The sequence below is a fragment of the Octopus sinensis genome, linkage group LG25 (assembly GCF_006345805.1).
Source record: "Octopus sinensis linkage group LG25, ASM634580v1, whole genome shotgun sequence".
Lineage (NCBI taxonomy): Eukaryota > Metazoa > Mollusca > Cephalopoda > Octopoda > Octopodidae > Octopus > Octopus sinensis.
Genome location: NC_043021.1, coordinates 9270780 through 9290835, shown reverse-complemented (window position 1 = coordinate 9290835; position 20056 = coordinate 9270780). Strand labels below are relative to the sequence as shown.

At 38.8% G+C, this 20056-nt stretch overlaps 2 protein-coding genes across 3 annotated transcripts; one reads left to right on the top strand and one right to left on the bottom strand.

Annotated features, from left to right (window-relative positions):
* Positions 1 to 294: 294 nt before the first annotated feature.
* LOC115224521 (splicing factor ESS-2 homolog) lies at positions 295 to 10580 on the bottom strand. The gene is made up of 8 exons (XM_029795430.2): positions 10212 to 10580; positions 7956 to 8118; positions 7248 to 7364; positions 6376 to 6524; positions 4927 to 5047; positions 3289 to 3650; positions 2208 to 2323; positions 295 to 774 (listed from the first exon to the last, which is right to left on the bottom strand). The coding sequence occupies exons 1-8, from the start codon at positions 10332 to 10334 to the stop codon at positions 378 to 380; spliced, it is 1548 nt and encodes a 515-aa protein (XP_029651290.1). The 5' UTR covers positions 10335 to 10580; the 3' UTR covers positions 295 to 377.
* Positions 10581 to 10792: 212 nt separating this feature from the next.
* On the top strand, positions 10793 to 18500 carry LOC115224561. 2 transcript variants are annotated; one of them, XM_029795485.2, is made up of 5 exons: positions 10793 to 10991; positions 13460 to 13594; positions 15876 to 16022; positions 17615 to 17683; positions 18335 to 18500. In XM_029795485.2, exons 1-5 carry the CDS (start codon positions 10947 to 10949, stop codon positions 18467 to 18469), a joined length of 531 nt encoding a protein of 176 aa, XP_029651345.1. In that variant the 5' UTR covers positions 10793 to 10946; the 3' UTR covers positions 18470 to 18500. The 2 variants fall into 2 exon arrangements, with proteins under 2 accessions (XP_029651345.1, XP_036369368.1); XM_036513475.1 differs by lacking the exon at positions 10793 to 10991 and adding an exon at positions 11145 to 11246 and having other exon boundaries at positions 13457 to 13594.
* The last annotated feature ends 1556 nt before the right edge of the window (positions 18501 to 20056 follow it).

Here is a 20056-nt window from a genome sequence, read left to right as displayed (position 1 = left end):
CTAGGGTCAAGCCATATGTGGGACCAATTTAGTAGTAGTTGGTAAGCAAGCTACTTACCACATAGCCATTCCTGTGCCTATATATATATAAATTATATGTTCAAATGCCCCATTCTGAAATAAAAGACCAGATGGTCCCAACTAAAATACCTTTAGTCAATAGGTTTACTGAATTAAAATTCACTAAGAGGAAAACAATTTTGCAAATATTATTAAAAAAAAAATCTTTTTCAGCAAAAAAATTACATTAAAAAAAAACAAAGCAATATTAAAAAATAAGCATTTTTATTTTTATTTTTTCAATTTTCAAAATATATATTTACAAAAAACCACTTTTTTTCCCCCAATTCTTTGATCACTGTAACTTGTCGCACATCTCAGAAAAAGTCTGAAGCTGACATTCTTCCCGGAAGATTTAGCAAGTTGTCAGTCAACGACGGAGAGTCTGCAACACCATGACCAACACTACGTTTCTCTGAACCACTTGGTGTCTTGACTTGTCGGTGATACTGGTCAACATCTTGGACATGACCGGGAGTGCTCGATTGGCTGCCAGTACTCCTGAAGGAACTGCTACCTGGGCTTTTCATGTCAGGACTGAAGAAAGGAGACTTGTGCCTGCGTAACGGACTGGGGCTGTAGCTGGCCCTCAACGCCTTGTCGGTATTAGTCTTGATGCGTAGACTGGAGTTAGCGAGTCGCTGTGCCGCTGGAGACATGTTGTTTAGTTTATCGGTGCCACTCATACCAAAGCATGGTGACAAGGACGATGGACTGCAGAAAATACAAAATAAGAAAATACATACATACATATCTCTTATGATAAAAGGCAGATTTTCTCTGCCTGTTCCCATGTTCCTTTTTAATACAATTCTACAATATAGAATTTCTTCAATTGGAATTTACTTATGATTTTTACAAGTATATTCGATTGGGTCATGGCATATAAAGTTTTTTCAATTTGACCCCCAATAAAGCAAAAATTCGAGAAAAGTAAATATTTTACGATTTGCCTCTCTAATTTCAACTGCTTCACTCCTGCTATTACCATAATTTTGCCTACTTTCTCTTTGCAAGTGTACCTTAAACCACTACTCAAAAAAAAAAATACACAGCAAACAGAAACAAATACGGGCGATACTGCTAGTATATATTTTAAGAGCTAAAACCCCTATGTGGCCAGCCATATGCTAGAAATAGATCACCTAATAGATCGTACTGATGACAAATTTGTTCTAATCAAATGTCTATACGCGAAGCTGTATCAAAGATCCGCAGCTTACGTAACCTAGGATAGTATTATTCTGAAAGTAGACATGGGAATGATTAAATTTTTTCCAAGTATTTAAATTACAGCACATATGTAACGATAGAACTGTACTGTAACACAAAATAATATTTACATGCGTACAACACACACGCACATATATCTATATATATAAAACTGTAGTTGTGTGAGTGTCTGTCCCCTTCGATTTAGATTCCTAACTACTCCCACATTTTGCGGTGCAGTTTAACCAAATTTGGGTATCTTATAGTCGTGATTCATATCGAGCCCGTCTGAGTATTAGCGCGCGTCTACGATGAGTCTACGATTTTAAAAATAATTTAACATCATTTTTTATTCCATTTTAATGCATAATTTTTCGTGTGTCGATGGCGGCGGAGTTGGCGTCCATGGTCACACCTGCACCTGTTTGCTTCTCCCCCTTCTTCCCTCCCTCGTGAAGCTGTGGGGAAGGGAGTGTAAGGAAATCAACGTCGTAAAGCGCTGTCAAGAAGACCAGCGTTCTTTTAGAACAACGACTTCATGGCTTGAAGACACCAAAACAGAAATGGCTAAGAAAGCCTGAATTGGCATCTATAAGGGAAGTAACTCTCTAAAAATGCTTATATAGTTATTTCCCTTACAAATCCGAGCAACGCCGGGCGATACTGCTAGTCTATATATAATGGACTTCTTTCAATTTCCGTCTACTAAAGCGACTCATATATATTTACTACATACTTTGTTATATTTAAAATTAATTGAAAGAAACACAGAGCATCTCAACATAAATATGGTAACAAAAGGGTTAATGAACTCTGCCTCATTCATGCAAGCATGGAAAAATGGATGTTAAAATGACAATGATGAACACTGATACACGGACACACATCAATGCCATTCAAATATGATGAAATGTCAAAATGTGAGTTAAGTTTACCTGGATAAACGCTGTGTGACCCTTCGTAGAGCATCCTGCTTTCTCACTCTGTGGGCCTTACTTGCCCTTTCTGCCAGTTCCAGAGCAATTCGGTCCCGTTTAGGTAATTCAGGTATCTAAAACAACGAATTGATATAAACATGTAAAGTTTTGCATAAACACACATTTAACCTGTTGGCATTCAGTTTACTCTACCAAATATTAGGTTGTCCGGAAAGTTCATGCCGATTTATAGTGGCTTACCTTTCGACTTATTTTAGAACATGGTTGAGTTCATAAAATAGCATTTGACTACATGTCCATTTAGAGCACAGTTTAAGCTATCTTTTCGTGGAAGAAGGTTTATGTTCCTATAACCTGGGTTAATTCTGTAACCCTTTAAAATGGAAGATAAGAAAGTTCATTTTTAGCACTTGATGCTTTGGGAACCAGACAAAAATTGCTGCAGCTCGGCTGGGATGTGTTACCCCCCCCCCCATATTCACCAGATATTGCTCCTTCAGATTTCCACTTATTAAGGTCTCTGCAGAATAGTCTTAATGGTAAAAATTTCAATTCCTTGGATGACGTAAAAAGATACCTTGATGAATTCTTTGCCATGAAACCGCCTCAATTCTAGGAAGAGGGTATTTTCAAGTTAAAGGAAAGATGGAGACGCATTGTGCAACAAAATGGTTCATATTTGGTTGATTAAAAATGTTATGGCAAGTATTTATTGACCTTTTTCTTTTCTTGAAAAATCAGCACAAACTTTCCCAACAACCCAATATTTACACAATGTACAACTATTACTGTTACACAAGGTTAAACGCTCTATGTCAGTGGTTCACAGTGAACTGCTGACAGTCTTTTTTTTTATAGCTATGTGTCAGTCCACTTTTTGTCACATGGGGGTGGTCAGAATCCTTCCACAACATGTAGCTTTGAGATTTCAATAACATGATTATTTATTTTTAGAATAATGTATGCATATATACACATACATAAACATGTATGTGAAGATAGAAATTACTCATTAACGTAATTATCAGACAAGCACAAAGTTAGAAAGTTGATTAGATCTGTTAATTACATGACCTACCTTAAATGTCGGACCAGGTGTTTTGGGCAATGGTGTATTGTCAGTGCCATCTAACCGGAACGGTGTACCTTCAATTTCACCCCATGTCATCAAAGGTGACTCATTTCCCATCCCAGGAACTGGTGACGGGGTCTTCACAAAACCATATCCATTGATCATCGGTGAGAATCCAGTATGCACTTCCTTCCCGTCATGACCGATTTTCCCCAAATTGGCGTGGGCCTTTTCAGATGCTACCTGCTGTAGAATCTCCTTATTTTTTTCAGAGTTGAAAGGGTTCAGATTAAACCGTGTGTTATTGTGGATTATATCTCTCTTTTTTATTGACTTCTCGATCTTTTCTTCAGAGGTTAATTCTGAACCTGCAATAACAGAAGAGGTAAGATAACAATAACAACTCAATACTTCAGGTAATGAAGGTAGGTGAGGGTAGGAGTAAGGAGTAAGTTATGGAATGCCTGTATATATAGTGATTAAAACCTTTCAGTGTAATTTTATGTAATAACCCTTTTATATGTTCATTGTTTACATTATTTACATTCAACGGATATTTGTCTTCATCTTGTTTGTTGTAAACACAACGTTTTGGCTGATATACCCTCCAGCCTTCTTCAGGTGTCTTGGGGATATTTCGAACCTGGGTTGTCATTCCTAAGGTATTTTTCGTCGTCGTCGTTGTTCAGGTCACTGCTTGGAATCGAATGCGAAATCTTGGGGTTAGAGTTAGGGTTCTTAACCACTACGCCATATGCTCTTTTTATATGTTGTTCCAAGTACCAGCTTAAGAATAAAAAAATATTAGTAATCATTTTGGTAAATTCCTCAAAATTCTTGACTATTTCCAAAAATGGATTTGACAACCCAATGTATATTTCTAGAAATTTAGCAATGAAAGGAATAAAAAGGCAAGATTTTGAATTATAGAAGCAGAGGAAGGCCAGGAAGATTGACATAATGGAACCAGGAAGGTTGGTATCATAAAATCAGGAAGGTTAATATCATAGAATCAGAGACTGTTTTAGGTTCATTGGTAGTGAAAAAAAGTTCAAGATAAATAACAACCAAATAGAATGAACCAATGTGGGAGCATTTATGTAGTAGCTTGATCTGCTAAGAACAGCAGCCAAATCACACCACAATTGTTTTCTCAAATAAAAAAATAAGGATACATTGATAAAATGAAGTTCCTAATATACAAAAAATCAGAGTTGGTCATGGCAGGAATAGCTTGATTGAAGATGAGTGATTAAACATCATCATCATCATCATCATCATTGTTTAACGCCCGCTTTCCATGCTAGCATGGGTTGGACGATTTGACTGAGGGCTGGCGAATTAGATGGCTGCACCAGGCTCCAATCTGATCTGGCAGATTTTTACAGCTGGATGCCCTTCCTAATGCCAACCACTCCGAGAGTGTAGTGGGTGCTTTTACATGCCACTGGCACGGGGGCCAGTCAGGAGGTACTGGCAACGACCTCACTCAAATCTTTTTACACATGCCACCGGCACAGGTGCCAGTAAGGCGATGCTGGTAACGATCAAGCTCGTATGGTGCTCTTTGCACCCCGCTAGCATGGATGCCAGTCATTGAATTTGATTTTGATAACTAATTGAGAGGAAGTAAAATTAACATACCGTCTGGAACATACATAAGGCTGTTCTTGGCACTGTACTGCCAGGAGTGCAAAGCAGGAGGTGGTTTCTCTTGGATAGCTTGTTTCTCAATACTTGGTAATGCCAACTTCTCTTCTTGTTCCTGACAAAATAGAAAACAAATGTAACAGTGAAGACAAACACATTTGCTAAGATAATACATAACGGCCCTCTCTACATCTGACTAAAGAAAGACAAACAGATACATATATACATACACACAGACACTGACAGACCCACACCATCCATCCATCCATACATACATACATCCATATATATATAATGCCGATGAGCTGGCAGAAACATTAGCACGCTGGGTGAAATGCGTAGCCGTATTTCGTCTGCTCTCCGTGCTGTGGGCACGTAACAAACACCATCCGATCGTGGCCGTTCGCCAGCCTCATCTGGCACCTGTGTCGGTGGCACATAAAAACACCATCCGAAGACCCGGCAAGACTAGTCAGGCCATAACCTGTGGCCCCTACCTGGGACGTAGTCAGTCCACCTGTGCATACCTTCCTTCTTGTGACACTTGTGAAGACCTGTTGAGGCAAGTGAAAATCAAAACAAATCAAAATAGATGAACATCAATGGAATTTGTATCTTTGTGGTACCAGTGCCGGTGGCACGTGGCACACAAGAAAACCATCCGAACGTGGCCGTAGCCAGTACCGCATCGACTGGCCTCCGTGCTGTGGGCACGTAACAAACACCATCCGATCGTGGCCGTTTGCCAGCCTCATCTGGCACCTGTGTCGGTGGCACATAAAAACACCATCCGAGCGTGGCCGTCTGCCAGCCTCGTCTGGCACCTGTGTCGGTGGCACATAAAAAACACCATCCGAGCATGGCCGTTGCCAACCTCGTCTGGCACCTGTGTCGGTGGCACATAAAATCACCCACTACACTCTCGGAGTGGTTGGCGTTAGGAAGGGCATCCAGCTGTAGAAACACTGCCAGATCTGACTGGACTGGTGCAGCTTTCGGGCTCCCCAGACCCCAGTTGAACCGTCCAACCCATGCTAGCATGGAAAGCGGACGTTAAATGATGATGATGATGATGATGATGATTACGTTCTGAGTTCAAATTCCGCCGTGGTCGACTTTGCCTTTCATCCTTTTGGGGTCGATTGAATCGACTTAATCCGTGTGTCTGTCCTTGTTTGTCCTCTCTGTGTTAACCCGTTGTGGGTAGTAAAGAAATAGGTATGTATATATATATATATATATATATATATATATAATATATATATATATATATACTCTTCTACTTGTTTCAGTCACTTGACTGTGGCCTTGCTGGAGCACTGCCTTTAGTCGAGCAAATCGACCCCAGGACTTAAAACAATGTGAATGAAAAAGCATTATAGTTGACAGAATCATCTGAATGCTGAAGGGTTAAAAACTATACACTTGAAACTATTGCCTTACAATGTTTTGTCTTTCTTCTTGTTCGTATAGCCACGAGTGTTTTTCTTTGTGTTTACGTTGAGTTTCCTTGAGAATTTCCGCAAAAGATGCGTTGTCTTCACTGGTATGTTTCGACAAATAGTTATCCAGCGTATCGAGTTGAAGTCTCTCTGCAAAAAACAAAAAAAAAAAAAACATATTACATTCTATCTATAAATCAAAAGACATCCAAGATAATTCGGATATACATGGATAAATGTGTATATAGACGTAGGAGTGGCCGTATGGTAAGTAGCTTGCTAACGAACCGCATGGTTCCGGGTTCAGTCCCACTGCGTGGCACCTTGGGCAAGTGTCTTCTGCTATAGCCTCGGGCCGACCAAAGCCTTGTGAGTGGATTTGGTAGTAACCATATGTATATATACAAAGTATGAGGCATATGGATTTATGGCTCAATGTTTGGTTAATTCAAAGAGAGCTAACCATACTGGGTATGCAGATATTTTGAAAATAGGCTGCCCTTTAACAAGGTGTAGCACCTGTTCAGCCACCCTGACAGGGACACAGTGAAGTTATGGGACTGCGGCATGATGGATTGTGAAGAGATAGCGGAAGAGCTCAACTGAGCCAACGGTACTTCTTATGTTGATGCTGAGCAGAGGAATCCTAAAAGATCAAAGGTCAGGATCACCAAGCACTATCAAGAGGGTCACTGCAATGCAGCTGTAGGGGTGGTGTCCACGGTTGTGCAATCAGCTAATGAAAGATTTACTGGCTCAAGGTCCCAATTCAAATAATGGAAAAGCGACCTTTGAAAGTAGCGAACAGAAAACATATATATTAAAAAAAAAATAACAAATAAAATATGAACAAGATAGGAAAGCTGGCCATACCTGATTCCTCGTTTTTCTCTGAAGTATTGTCTTGTTTTTCTTTAAGTGATGAACTCTCTGTTGGAGATCCTTTATTTTCTCTACCTTCAGGGGTTTCAAATGTGTCTGGAGTGTTGTCTGTTAAGAATTAATAAAACAAGAGTTAAATGTATCAGGAGTTTTGCCTCAACAGGTCTTCGCAAGCAGAGTTTAGTGTCCAATGAAGGAAAGGTATGCATAAGTGGGCTGGTTACACCCCTGGCATAGGCCACAAGGTTATGATCTCACTTGAGCTTGCCAAGTCTTCTCAAGCACAGCATATTTCCATATTTGCTTACGAATCACATAGTTCTGGGTTCAGTCCCACTGCAAGGCACCTTGGGCAAGTGTCTTCTACTATAGCCTTGGGCTGACCAAAGCCTTGTGAGTGGATTTGGTAGACGGAAACTGAAAGAAACTCTGTGTGTGTGTATGTATGTGTATATGTTTGTGTTTCTGTGTTTGCCTCCCCAACATTGCTTGACAACTGATGCTGGTGTGTTTACGTCCCCGTAATTTAGCGGTTCGGCAAAAGAGACCGATGGGATAAGTACTAGGCTTACAAAGAATAAGTCCTGGGGTCGATTTGCTCGACTAAAGGCGATGCTCCCGCATGGCCACAGTCAAATGACTGAAACAAGTAAAAAGAGTAAAAGAGTGAAAACTGTAAGAGGAAGGGAGCAAACTTACAGACGGATGAAGAGCCCGTTTCTGGGCGCCGCAGACCATATTTCATCTGGATTTCCCGTAGCTTGACAAGATCATTGTTTTCTACTGCTTCAAAGTATTCTGCCTGAGCCTTCCACTTTGGAAGATCAGGGAAAAAATCACGCTGAATAATCTTCTGTAAACCCTGAAAATGAAACAACAACAAAAAAGATTTTATATATATATATATATATATATATACAGATGTATGTAAATCTTTAGTTAAATATATTTAATGAGAATATTACATACTGAATTTATATTGAATGCTCTATTGTATCAAAGTATTAATACTATTAAAGTATTTATGTATTTAATACGAGCGATTATATATATTTTATATGATAATATATATTATTAATACCAGGAAAGAAATATTAGAAAATTCTTCAGAAAGATATATACGTGTGTAAAATAATAATAATATATATTATATAAAATATATATATACAGATGTATATATATATATATTATATATATATATATATATATATATATACACACATCTGTATATACAGGAGTGACTGTGTGGTAAGTAGCTTGCTTACCAACCACATGGTTCCAGGTTCAGTCCCACTGTGTGACACCTTGGGCAAGCATCTTCTACTATAGCCTCGGGCTGACCAAAGCCTTGTGAGTGGATTTGGTAGACGGAAACTGAAAGAAGCCCGTCGTATATATGTATATGTATGTATATATGTGTGAGTTTATGTGTTTGTATTTGTCCCCACACACCAACATCGCTCGACAACTGATGCTGGTGTGTTTACATCTCCGTAACTTAGCGGTTTGGCAAAGAGACCAATAAAATAAGTGCTAGGCTTACAAAGAATAAGTCCTGAAACAAAAGCGTAAAAGAGATGTATGCAGTCATCTACATACTGTCATCATCATCATCGTCGTCAACATTTAACATCCGTTTTCCATACTGGCATGGATTGGCTGGCTTGCAAGGAACTTGGCAAGGCCAAGAGCTACACCAAGTTCCATTGTCTGTCTTGGCTTGGTTTCAACAGCTGGATGCCCTTCCTAGCGCCATCCACTCCATAAAGTGTACTGGGTATTTCTTATGTGACACTAGCACCAGTGCCTTTTATGTGACACCAGCACCAGTATTTCTTTATTAACAGATAGAGACGAAATTCTATAGGACATGCCATTAACAACAGATTTAAGGACAGAGAGGGAGTGATAAGATAAGAAGTTTACATAATTTAGGTTCTCACCTGGTTTGTTGTTGGGGATGGAAGGAGCCGTTTTGTAGATCTAAGTTGATATCAAGGAAGTTTTAAGGTTGGAGTTAAAGGAGAAACTAAGGCCCATGCTATCAATGTTAATTTCATTAAGGTTGTCTTGGCTTGGTGATTAGCTACATGAGTAGAGCTTAATGCAAATCAATTGAATCACAAGCTTCAGAAACACATGTAGCGTATATTTTATTTGTTCCACTCCTCAATTTGGAATATATATGTGTATATATATATATATATATATATATATTATATATATATATATATATGTATGTATGTATATGTATATATATGTATATGTATATATATATTATATATATATATATATATATATAATATATATATATATATATATATATATTTATATATATGTATATGTATATATATATATATATATATATATGTGTGTGTGTGTGTGTGTGTGTGTGTATATACACACAAACTCGTTCTGACCAGAAGTCTTTGATCATAGAGCTAATGTAACCATGCAACCAGTATAAACGAGTATCAATGTGGTCTTGAATCTGCTAGAAATAGTACCCAAATCTCCCACCCTGCCATCTTAGAGGACACAATTTAGATATCTGAAATAAAAGATGGAATGATCATGGTTGGAACGCCACTGATCACAGGTCTACTGAAACACTGCTGACTTGGAGTTAATCAATAACAATTACACGAAGGAAAAAAAAAGATTTTCGGCGGTTGTAGCTGAGAACTAGGATCCACATCTGTCACCAACTGTCTTAGAAAGGAGGAAGGATGACACGTTGGATAAGCACTCCTTGGTGTACTTATTGGTGCGTAAATTTATTCAAATTTACTGGACTAAAAGCCGTAGAATACAGGATATACCAAAAGTTCTGTGGAGAAACAGGCGTTTTGGTCATGGCTCTATTAGAGCAGTAATTAACTAAGACAATACACAGAGAACGGTGCTCAAACGAAAACAATTTTACAGAAAAGGTGACAAGAATGTTAAACTCACTTCGATATAAGTGTCTTCATCGAGGACTTTTTTCTTTTTCTTCTTCACAAGAATCGCTTCTTTATCGCTGCTTTCTCTGATTTTCCGAAGAACTCCGCAATATTCCCTTGTTTCCAAAGCCATTTTTTTTGTCTCTTCTCTTTTAATTGTTATTTATTATTTCACAGTGAAATAAACAACATTCACTTTGTTGTTGTTTTTCCTTGTTTTTGTTTCGACAATGAATCGATCTATGATACTCTTATGGAATTAAATTAATTGTAAATTTCAAAATAATTGGTAATTATTTAGTAATTAGTGATTAATCAACAAACGAAAGTAAATACACAGCAAAAAGCCTTGTGGTTCTTCGGAGTAAACCGGAAGTACGAAATCGATGACGAAAATAAACATAAAGGAAGTAAATAAGTTTATAAAAGGAGAAATTTTTTTTTTTAATTCATTGGGAACATATAAGAAGATAATTCGAAAAGGAAAAATTTTCTTTTAATTTTTTGATGAGAAAAATATGGGAGAAAAGTCTTTTTTAGAATGTTTTTAAAATACAGAAATTCGTGACGTTTCCAGTCGTTAGAAACCAGAACTTAGTCACGTGATCAAACATTGTTTCTAAGAACAAATTTTGAACATTGATGGATCAACTTTGAACATTGTTGTTCATTGTGATGGCCCCTGTTGTTCATTGTTAAGTCATCCCTCTCACAAAATTCTTAATAGACGATGTAATTCTTGTAAATGTTTTGGACAGAGGACAGCGAAGATGTTTTCTTTGGTACTATGGTAAGACGAAGTTGTGAAACTTTAATTTTTGTTTTTTCGCGTCACTTTATTTTTTGAGTTCGAATCATACTGAGATCGATAACACCTGTTATCCCTCTACGGTGTTGATAAAGTTCTCTTAAATACCGGGGCTGATGTAATCGACGACTATTATACACACTCCCTTCTCCGCAAAAACCGGCTAAATGTTATATTTAACTATGTGTCTTTATGTTCTGAGTTCGAATCCTGCTAGGTCGTTAAACTAAAGTACTTGCCATGTACTAGGATACTTAAGATCCTTCGTTTCTTCTTCCAACTGAGACGAAACCGTTGTACAGGATCTTGTTCAGTGTCCGGTCATTACTGATATATGGAGACACCCATAAAATTATCAACCATCTTACAAACAATAACTCTGAGCACCTTTTCGAACTCCACCCGTCTAACACCTGAGGACATATTTACAAAGTCAGAAAACAGCACAGCTCCCATGACTTTAGGAAACATTTTTTCACGCTGAGAGTTGCTGAAGCATGGAACAAACTGCCGGCATCATTTGTTAGTTGTCGGAGCACTGCATCCTTCAAAACTTCCATGCTTCCTGAGATTCGCCAACACTACACTTGATTTTCTCCCCTCCATACACACACAAGCATGTATCTGACTCATATGCTGTTCGCTTTCCAGACATTTGTACATTACTGCATGTACTTTACATGCACTGTCTGACAAGTTGTGGTGCACCTGAGCACTGTATACAATAATTTCATTATTATATCGAAAAGCTGTTATCGCGTTCAGTAGAGATGTAGTTATCAGCCAGTGCCGTCTGGATGCATAGACACACTGTAAACTTGGCCTTGGGCCCCATGGTTCTAGGGCCCTAATGCAAATCTGTGTATGCTGTGATTGTTCTTAGAGCGGCTCTTGAGCATATTTTGTCCAGGGGCCAATAATGCTTTCGAGGTGGCCCTGCTATCAGCCCAAGTAAATCTTGAGGATTGAACCCATCGCCTTGGATCAATAGGTGGTATTTATTTATTTATTTAATAAAAGGCCAATTACAACAATATACATACATGTATAACATATTATGCTTTACATATATAATATATAAAGATACCAGTAATTATTAAAATATCAACGTTAAACGATGATGATGATGAATAGAAATTGTGAAAATATCTTACAGTTGATTCGGCCAAGAGGTAAAATACCTCATTCTACCTTCATCTCTCTAGTAGACTGAAGTAATTAGTAAATGAAATTGAGGTACTTGGGTGTTTCTCTAGGCTTCATCAGAGATTTTAGAAAGTACATAAGGTTAAGTTATAAATATAAATAGACACACATATACATACATATACCTACACTTAAATGTACATACATCTTTGCATGTATATGCATACACAAGAATCAATTATTATTATTATTATTATTATTAGATGCATTATATTATTAAAGTCAATAGGCGCAGGAGTGGCTGTGTGGTAAGTAGCTTGCTTACCAACCACATGGTTCTGGGTTCAGTCCCACTGCATGGCACCTTAGGCAAGTGTCTTCTGCTATAGCCTCGGGCCGACCAAAGCCTTGTGAGTGGATTTGGTAGACGGAAACTAAAAGAAGCCTGTCGTATATATGTGTATGTCTGTGTTTGACAACCGATGCTGGTGTGTTTGTGTCCCCGTCACTTAGCGGTTCGGCAAAAAGTGACCGATAGAATAAGTACTGGGCTTACAAAGAATAAGTCTCAGGGTAGATTTGCTTGACTAAAGGCGGTGCTCCAAGTAAAAGATAAAAGATAAAGATAACCAACTAGCCTCTTCTCCAAAATTGCAGGTCTTGTGCCTATAGTGGGAAGGATTATTGTTATTATTATTATTAGATGAGAGAGCAGTGTATGCCATCAGAGCGACACTGGGGTACAAGTATACAAAGTCCAATATACCCATCATGACCTCTCATTTGATAAGAGTGCACCAGGCACATGCATCACAACCATATGTGCGTGACATGGTGATCTCATACTGAGATAAACAATGCATGACTTTGCAGGTGAGACTCAGAATTTTCTTCAGGTCAAGTAGCCCATCCCACTCAAAAAGTCCCTGAATGAGGGTTGTTGAAGGATGATGAACGAAATGCCTATGTTTCTGGGGCTGAGTTATTGAAACCCCAAAGAATTCCTCTCAACATACGGCTATGATGCTCCCCAACTACTTCTGTTCGTGATCAGAGATGCACATATCATCAGCCACTAAGGGACATGCTCAACTGGTTAAGGTTCAAGCAACTGACAAGCAGTTATTATTATTGTTGTTGTTGTTAAATGTTTTTATTTTCTGAATCAATAAAATTATATTTATTTAAAAAATTTTTTTTTTTATTTTATCTAGTTTCAGCTCACGAGCTGTGGCCATGCTGGGGCACCGCCATTATTTACTTCACATTTGCTAAATATTTTAATTCTTTTTGGAATTTTCCAGATGGTGCCTATTATGTCGACTCCACAGCCAACACCAGTCACACTCATTTACCACCCAGCATCCATCCTGTCCATTGCTATTGGTATCTACCTCTTGGTTATCATCATATTCACCATTATTCAGCAATGTCTTACGGTGAGACAAAATTAAATTTAATCTCTAGATATCATCATCATCATCATTATCGTTTAATGTCTGCTTTCCATGCTGGCATGGGTTGGACGGTTTGACTGAGGACTGGTGAACCAGAGGCTGCACCAGGCTCAGTTTGGTCTGGCATAGTTTCTACAGCTGGATGCTCTTCCTAATGCCAACCACTCCGAGGGTGTAGTGGGTGCTTTTTACATGCCACCGGCACGAGGGCCAGTCAGGCAGTTCTGGCAATGACCATGCTCACGCTCAAGAGGTGTTTTTTTATGCTACCTGCACAGGAGCCAGTCTGGTGGCACTGGCAACGACCATGCTCGAATGTTGTTTTTCATGTGCCACCGGCACCTGTCGGTAAGGTGATGCTGGCAACAATCATGCTTGAATGGTGCTTTTGACGTGTCGCCAGCACAGGAGCCAATCCGTGGCTCTGGCAACGATCATGCTCGGATATGCTTCTTTTAGCATTCCACTGGCACAAGTGCCAATAAGGTGGTACTATCACTGGCCATGTCAGCGATTTTGATTTGTTTACACTTGCCTCAATAGGTTTTCGCAATCAAAGATCATTGTCCAATGAATGAGGGGTATTCGTAAATGGGCCGGTTACACCCCACATTCGGATGCGCTTTTAACATTCCACTGGCATGAATGCCAATCAGGCGGTACTGTTGTCAGCCACGTCAGCAATTTTGATTTTAATTTTACTTGCCTCCATGGGTCTTCACAAGCAAGGTTTATTGTCCAATGAATGAGGGGTATTCATAAATGGGCTGGTTACGCACGCACGCACACACACACACACACATACATACATACAGGCATGCATGCATGCATACATACATACATGCATGCATGCATACATACATACATACATACAGACATACATACAGACATACATACATGCATACATACATACATATATACATACATGCATACATACAGTCCACTCTGCTGAGTGGTTGGTGTCAGGAAAGGCATCCAGCTGTAAAAATCCTGCCAAAACAGTCACAGATGTCTGGTGCAAGCTTCTGATTGGCTAGCTTTTGTGAAACTGTACCACCCATGCTAGTATGGAAGGTTGACATTAAGCAATGATGATGATATGTGTGTGTGTGTGAAGATGCGTGGCTTAGTGGTTGAGATATTTGGCTCACAATCGTAAGATTGTGAGTTCAATTCTTGGCGACATGTTGTGTCCTTGAGCAAGACACTTTATTTCACATTGCTCCAGTCCACTCAGCTGGCAAAAAAGGAGCAGTACCTGTATTTCAAAAAAGGGCCAGTCTTGTCACACTCTGTATCATGCTGAATCTCCTTGCGAACTACGTTAAGGGTACACATGTCTGTGGAATGCTCAACCACTTGAACATTAATTTCACGAGCAGGCAGTTTCATTGATCGGATCAACTGGGACCCTCATCCTCGTAACCGACAGAGTGCTCCTATATAACAGGCTTCTTTCAGTTTCTGTCTACCAAACCCACTCACAAGGCTTTGATCAGTCAGCCTGAGGCTATAGTAGAAGACAGTTACTTAAGATGCCACACGGTGGGATTGAAACCAGAACCATGTAGTTGGAAAGCAAGCTTCTTACCACACTGTCATGCCTGTACCTATTGAGTATGACTTAAGGCGGCGAGCTGCCAGAAACGTTAGCACGCCGGGTGAAATGTGTAGCCATATTTCATCTGCTGTTACATTCTGAGTTCAAATTCCGCCGAGGTCGACTTTGCCTTTCATCCTTTTGGGGTCGATAAATTAAGTACCAGTTACGCACTGGGGTCGATGTAACTGACTTAATACCTATGTCTGTCCTTGTTTAGCCCCTTGTGGGTAATAAAGAAATAGGTATTTTGTCTGTCATTACGTTCTGAGTTCAAATTCCGCCGAGGTTGACTTTGCCTTTCATCCTTTTGGGGTCGATAAATAAAAGTACCAGTTTCGCACTGGGGTCGATGTAATCGACTTAATCCCTTTATCTGTCCTTGTTCGTCCTCTCTATGTTTAGCCCCTTGTGGGCAATAAAGAAATATATCGAGTATGACTTGCTGACATCTACCATGCTTTTCTTGATTGTTTTAGGTGTCTACATAGCTGTGAGGGGTGTGGCTTTGGGGTAGTTCGAGGATTAAAGGTACATAGGCACAGAGATAGGTGTCTTGCTGTAGAGTAGATACCTGGATACCCCTATTGAAAAAGAAAGGGGAGTGAGTACTTTTGTTTCCTTACTTTCTCTAAACTCTGACCTTTCACTTTTTCTAAACAGAAGCGAGGTGTCTGTTCTGAGTGTACTATCTGTGGGTCCAAGCCTGACAACAATTGTATCAAGTGCTGCCTGGCTATCTCAGAGAAGTGCACTTGTTCTGTGCCGAGTGTGGAAAAATGCTTAGATGCCTGCTGTCCCCAAAGGAAGGTAAGATAACTCTTTTTCTCTCTACTAACCCTGTTAAATATACAGGGATTCCCCAACTTGTGCGAGCCAACTTTTGTACCGAGTGTTCAGGTTGCGCGAGTTGTATTCTCGACTTGCGCTTGTTGTAAAGATATTTATTATCCATGGTTGCATTGCCTTGTCTGTTATCTTGTTATCTATCCATCATTTCAAATATACATAAAGTAAAAATATTGTGTTTGAGTAATTGATAACAATATTTGATACTCGACTTGCGCGAATTTCGAATTGCGCATCCCCCAATTACTTGCGCAAGTCGAAAAATCCCTGTATATTAAAATATAATAGCAACAGAGAGAGTGTTACTCTCAGGAGGTAATATTTATCCCAACTTAAACATGGATGTTCTGTTAGAACAAACTATACTGCAGTAGATGCCATGAGAGAAACTCTCATATTGGTTTTTGGTGCAAAATGCACTCATATTGTTCTAAGAAAACATCCATATTTAAGTGGGGGGGAAATATTATCTCTTGGTATTAATACTGTCTCTATCATTAATATATATATACCTTTCAAGAAACTCACTGGCACTGATTTTCTATATATTACTGGTGGAAAGATGAGTCACTGCTATCTCTAGCAGTCGAGTATCCATCTCTGATGAGACCAAACAAGGTCGAAATCACATGATATGATGATCTTGGTGCTGGAGATGGCAGAGATTTATCTCCCCACCAGCTGTAGAAACAAGAGTGCATTTTACACCAAGAAGCAATGTGACAGTCTCTCTCATGATATCTACCACAGTATAGTTTGTTTTAACTGAGCCTCCATGTTTAACCCTTTTGTTACCATATTTCTGTTGAGATGCTCTGTGTTTCTTTCAATTACTTTAAATATAACAAAGAATTAAGTAAAATAACTTAGTTATCATTCAGCTAGTGTTAGGAACATAAATTGTGACTAAGGTTTGGGGAAGATTTTAATTCAAAACTTATGAAAACAAGACATTTGTACTTAAAGCCAGAGCCGGTTTCAGCTGGGTTGGTAACGAAAGGGTTAAGTGGGGATAAATATTACCTCTATTAACCTATTTCCAATTTCAGATGATTTGCAGAATCCTCTTTTTCTCTGTGAGATGTTGATACAACTAGATATCAGTATTGTAAATATCACTTTGTATCTAGAAGCTAGGATCACCAAGCATAGATTGGCATATTTCGGTCATATTATGCGGAGAAAATCCCTGGAGGAGGACATCATGCTCGGAATGGTCAGTGGCAAGAGAGGAAGAGGCCGACCAAGAACCCGCTGGCTTGACACCATCAAGAGTGATACTGGAATGGACATAGCCAATCTGAAAGAAGCGGCCCAGGATAGAACTGACTGGAGGACACTGATCCAACGAGTGACCGAGAGTCGACTTCGGATAGAGAGAGAGTGTGCATGCTTGAGTGTGTCTATGTGTATGGATTTGTGTGACTATGTACGTCTGTCTGTTATGTATAGATGTGTGTCTCCATATGTGTGTTTGTGAAGTGTGCATGCGTGTATATGGTCTTATCTATCTATATACATATATATATATCTATCTTCTTTCCACTTTTCAGCAAATGGACTGTGTCGATATAATTCTATGCCAATGTTGTGCTGGTGCAGGTTCTGGTAACACATGTGGTGTAAGTAATTCAACTGGTTTATTATTATTATTATTATTATTATTAACATCATGTAACTTGCTTTATCCTGTCTTTCCCTGTCTGATTTTCTCACCCTCATCATCATCCTTTAACATCTGTTGTCCATGATGGCAAGCCAGAGAGCTGCACCACGTTCCAGTCTGACTTGGCTTGGTCTCTAAGGCTTGATGCCCTTCCTAAAGCCAAGCATTTTACATGGCACCTGGATGAGCGCTGTTATGTAGTTCTGGCACGGATTCTATTATCTGGTGCCAACACAGGTGCACTTTGTGTGGTGCTGGCACAGGTGCCTTTCATGTGGAACCAGCACAGGGTTGTAACAGCCCAATCCCCTTTAGTGATTTCCTTTGATTTCTAGATAGAAGCAAATAGGAAATAACGCTCACTGACCAAAGACCCCCCCCCAAAAAAAAAAAAAAAATTAATAAATAAATATAAGGTTGTCCCAAAAGTTCGTAGAAAGTCTTGGAAAATAATGGTCTTTATTTTGAGGAATAATTTTTGTTAGTACTTGGCAAGTACAAATTCAATTTTCACAAGTGTTTACGAACTTTTGGGACAACCTAATAAATAAAATCGTTACACAGTGTTCTTATTCACCATTCTATCTCTGACTTTTTCTTTCTCCAGTTTGGAAACTGCAAGTGTGACTGCAGCTGTGATCCAGGATGCAACGAGATCAACTGTCTCTGTTTCCAACTGAATTTTGTTGGAGATAACACAGCGTTGATCAGTAATAACCAACCGAACAGGGTCCAGTACTGAAGTAGTTTCAGATGTCCAGGTTCAAACAACAGCAACAACAACAATAAATGTTTCCAATTTAGGATCAGATTGGAATTGGTGAAAATATGGAAGACCACTATTATACTATAGTAACAATGGTTGCAAATCTAACAATTGAATTTACCAAGAAGACGAAAATTTTCTGAATGTCAATTAGGTGATTATTATTATTATTGTACTAAGATGAAACTTGGAGCAGCCAGAGAGAGAGTAACCTCACTTTATACATATATATATATATATATATATAGTACGGAGATGTACTTGCATAGCAAGTGACCTGATCTGAGACCGTGTGCTAGAACGAAAACAATTGCAGCGTGGAAGGTGTTTATAAGCCATTTAAGAAACACACAAAAACCGTTAGATTCACTCAACATTTAAATTTAATTTGCCAAAATATTTTCATTGCTTTGAGACCACGACCTGTTCATTGACAAAATTCCATGCTACAGTGAATCTATCGGTTTTTTGTGTTTCTTACATGGCTTATAAACACCTTCCACACTGCAATTGTTATATATATATATATATATATATATATATATACACACACATAGATATTGTGTTCAAACAAAAGAAAGTGGCACTCAACACATTTGGTAGCTGTTATATATATATATATATATATTAATAACAGTTTGATTCAGTTCCATATGACTTGTTTCATGGGCATGTAGGACGAACCTATCTCATCAGATATTGGAAGAAGAGTAACAGATTTTTGACAAATTCTAGACATTAAGGCCTTTATTGGTCAGCTCAGGGCCTCACAATAAAGAAGAGAGCTGGTGATGCTTTCATATGACCTGAGCTGATTAACAGAGACACCCCACATCTAAAAATCATGTTGAATTTATCTGAAACCTGGTTACTTTTTTTCCAATGTCTGAAAGGGTGCCATCCTCTGAACCCATGAAACTTATATATGGAGCTGAGTCAAACTGTTATTCATATAGGTAGAGAGAGAGAGAGAGAGAGAGCTGGCAGAATCGTTAGCATGCCAGGCAAAATGCTTAGCAGTATTTTGTCTGTCGCTATGTTCTGAGTTCATCTTTCCCTTTTGTCCTTTCAGGGTCGATAAATTAAGTACCAGTGAAATACTGGGATCGATGTCATCGACTAGTCCCCTCCCCACAAATTTCAGGCCTTGTGCCTTTAGTAGAAAGTATATATGTATTTATATATATATATATATATATATATATATAACATGTGCCAATTATTCGGTAGCCATGATAAAACTCCGAGTTTCTGATGTCAGGGCGGAAACCTACGCCACCATCACTTCAGTTATTGTGCCATCGCAAAAAATGCTATGAAAACGACCGTTAACTGAAGAGATGGCGGCGTAGCTTTCCGCCCTGACATCCGAAACTCGGAGTTTTATCTTGGCTACCAAATAATTGTCACATATTATATTTACAGATAAATTCCTCTATTTACATAATATCAAGGTCTCTTTCATTCTTTTGTTGCCTTATCATTTCTATCAATATATATATATATATATATATGGAGACGCAATGATCCAGTGGTTAGGGCAGCAGAATCGTGGTTGTAGAA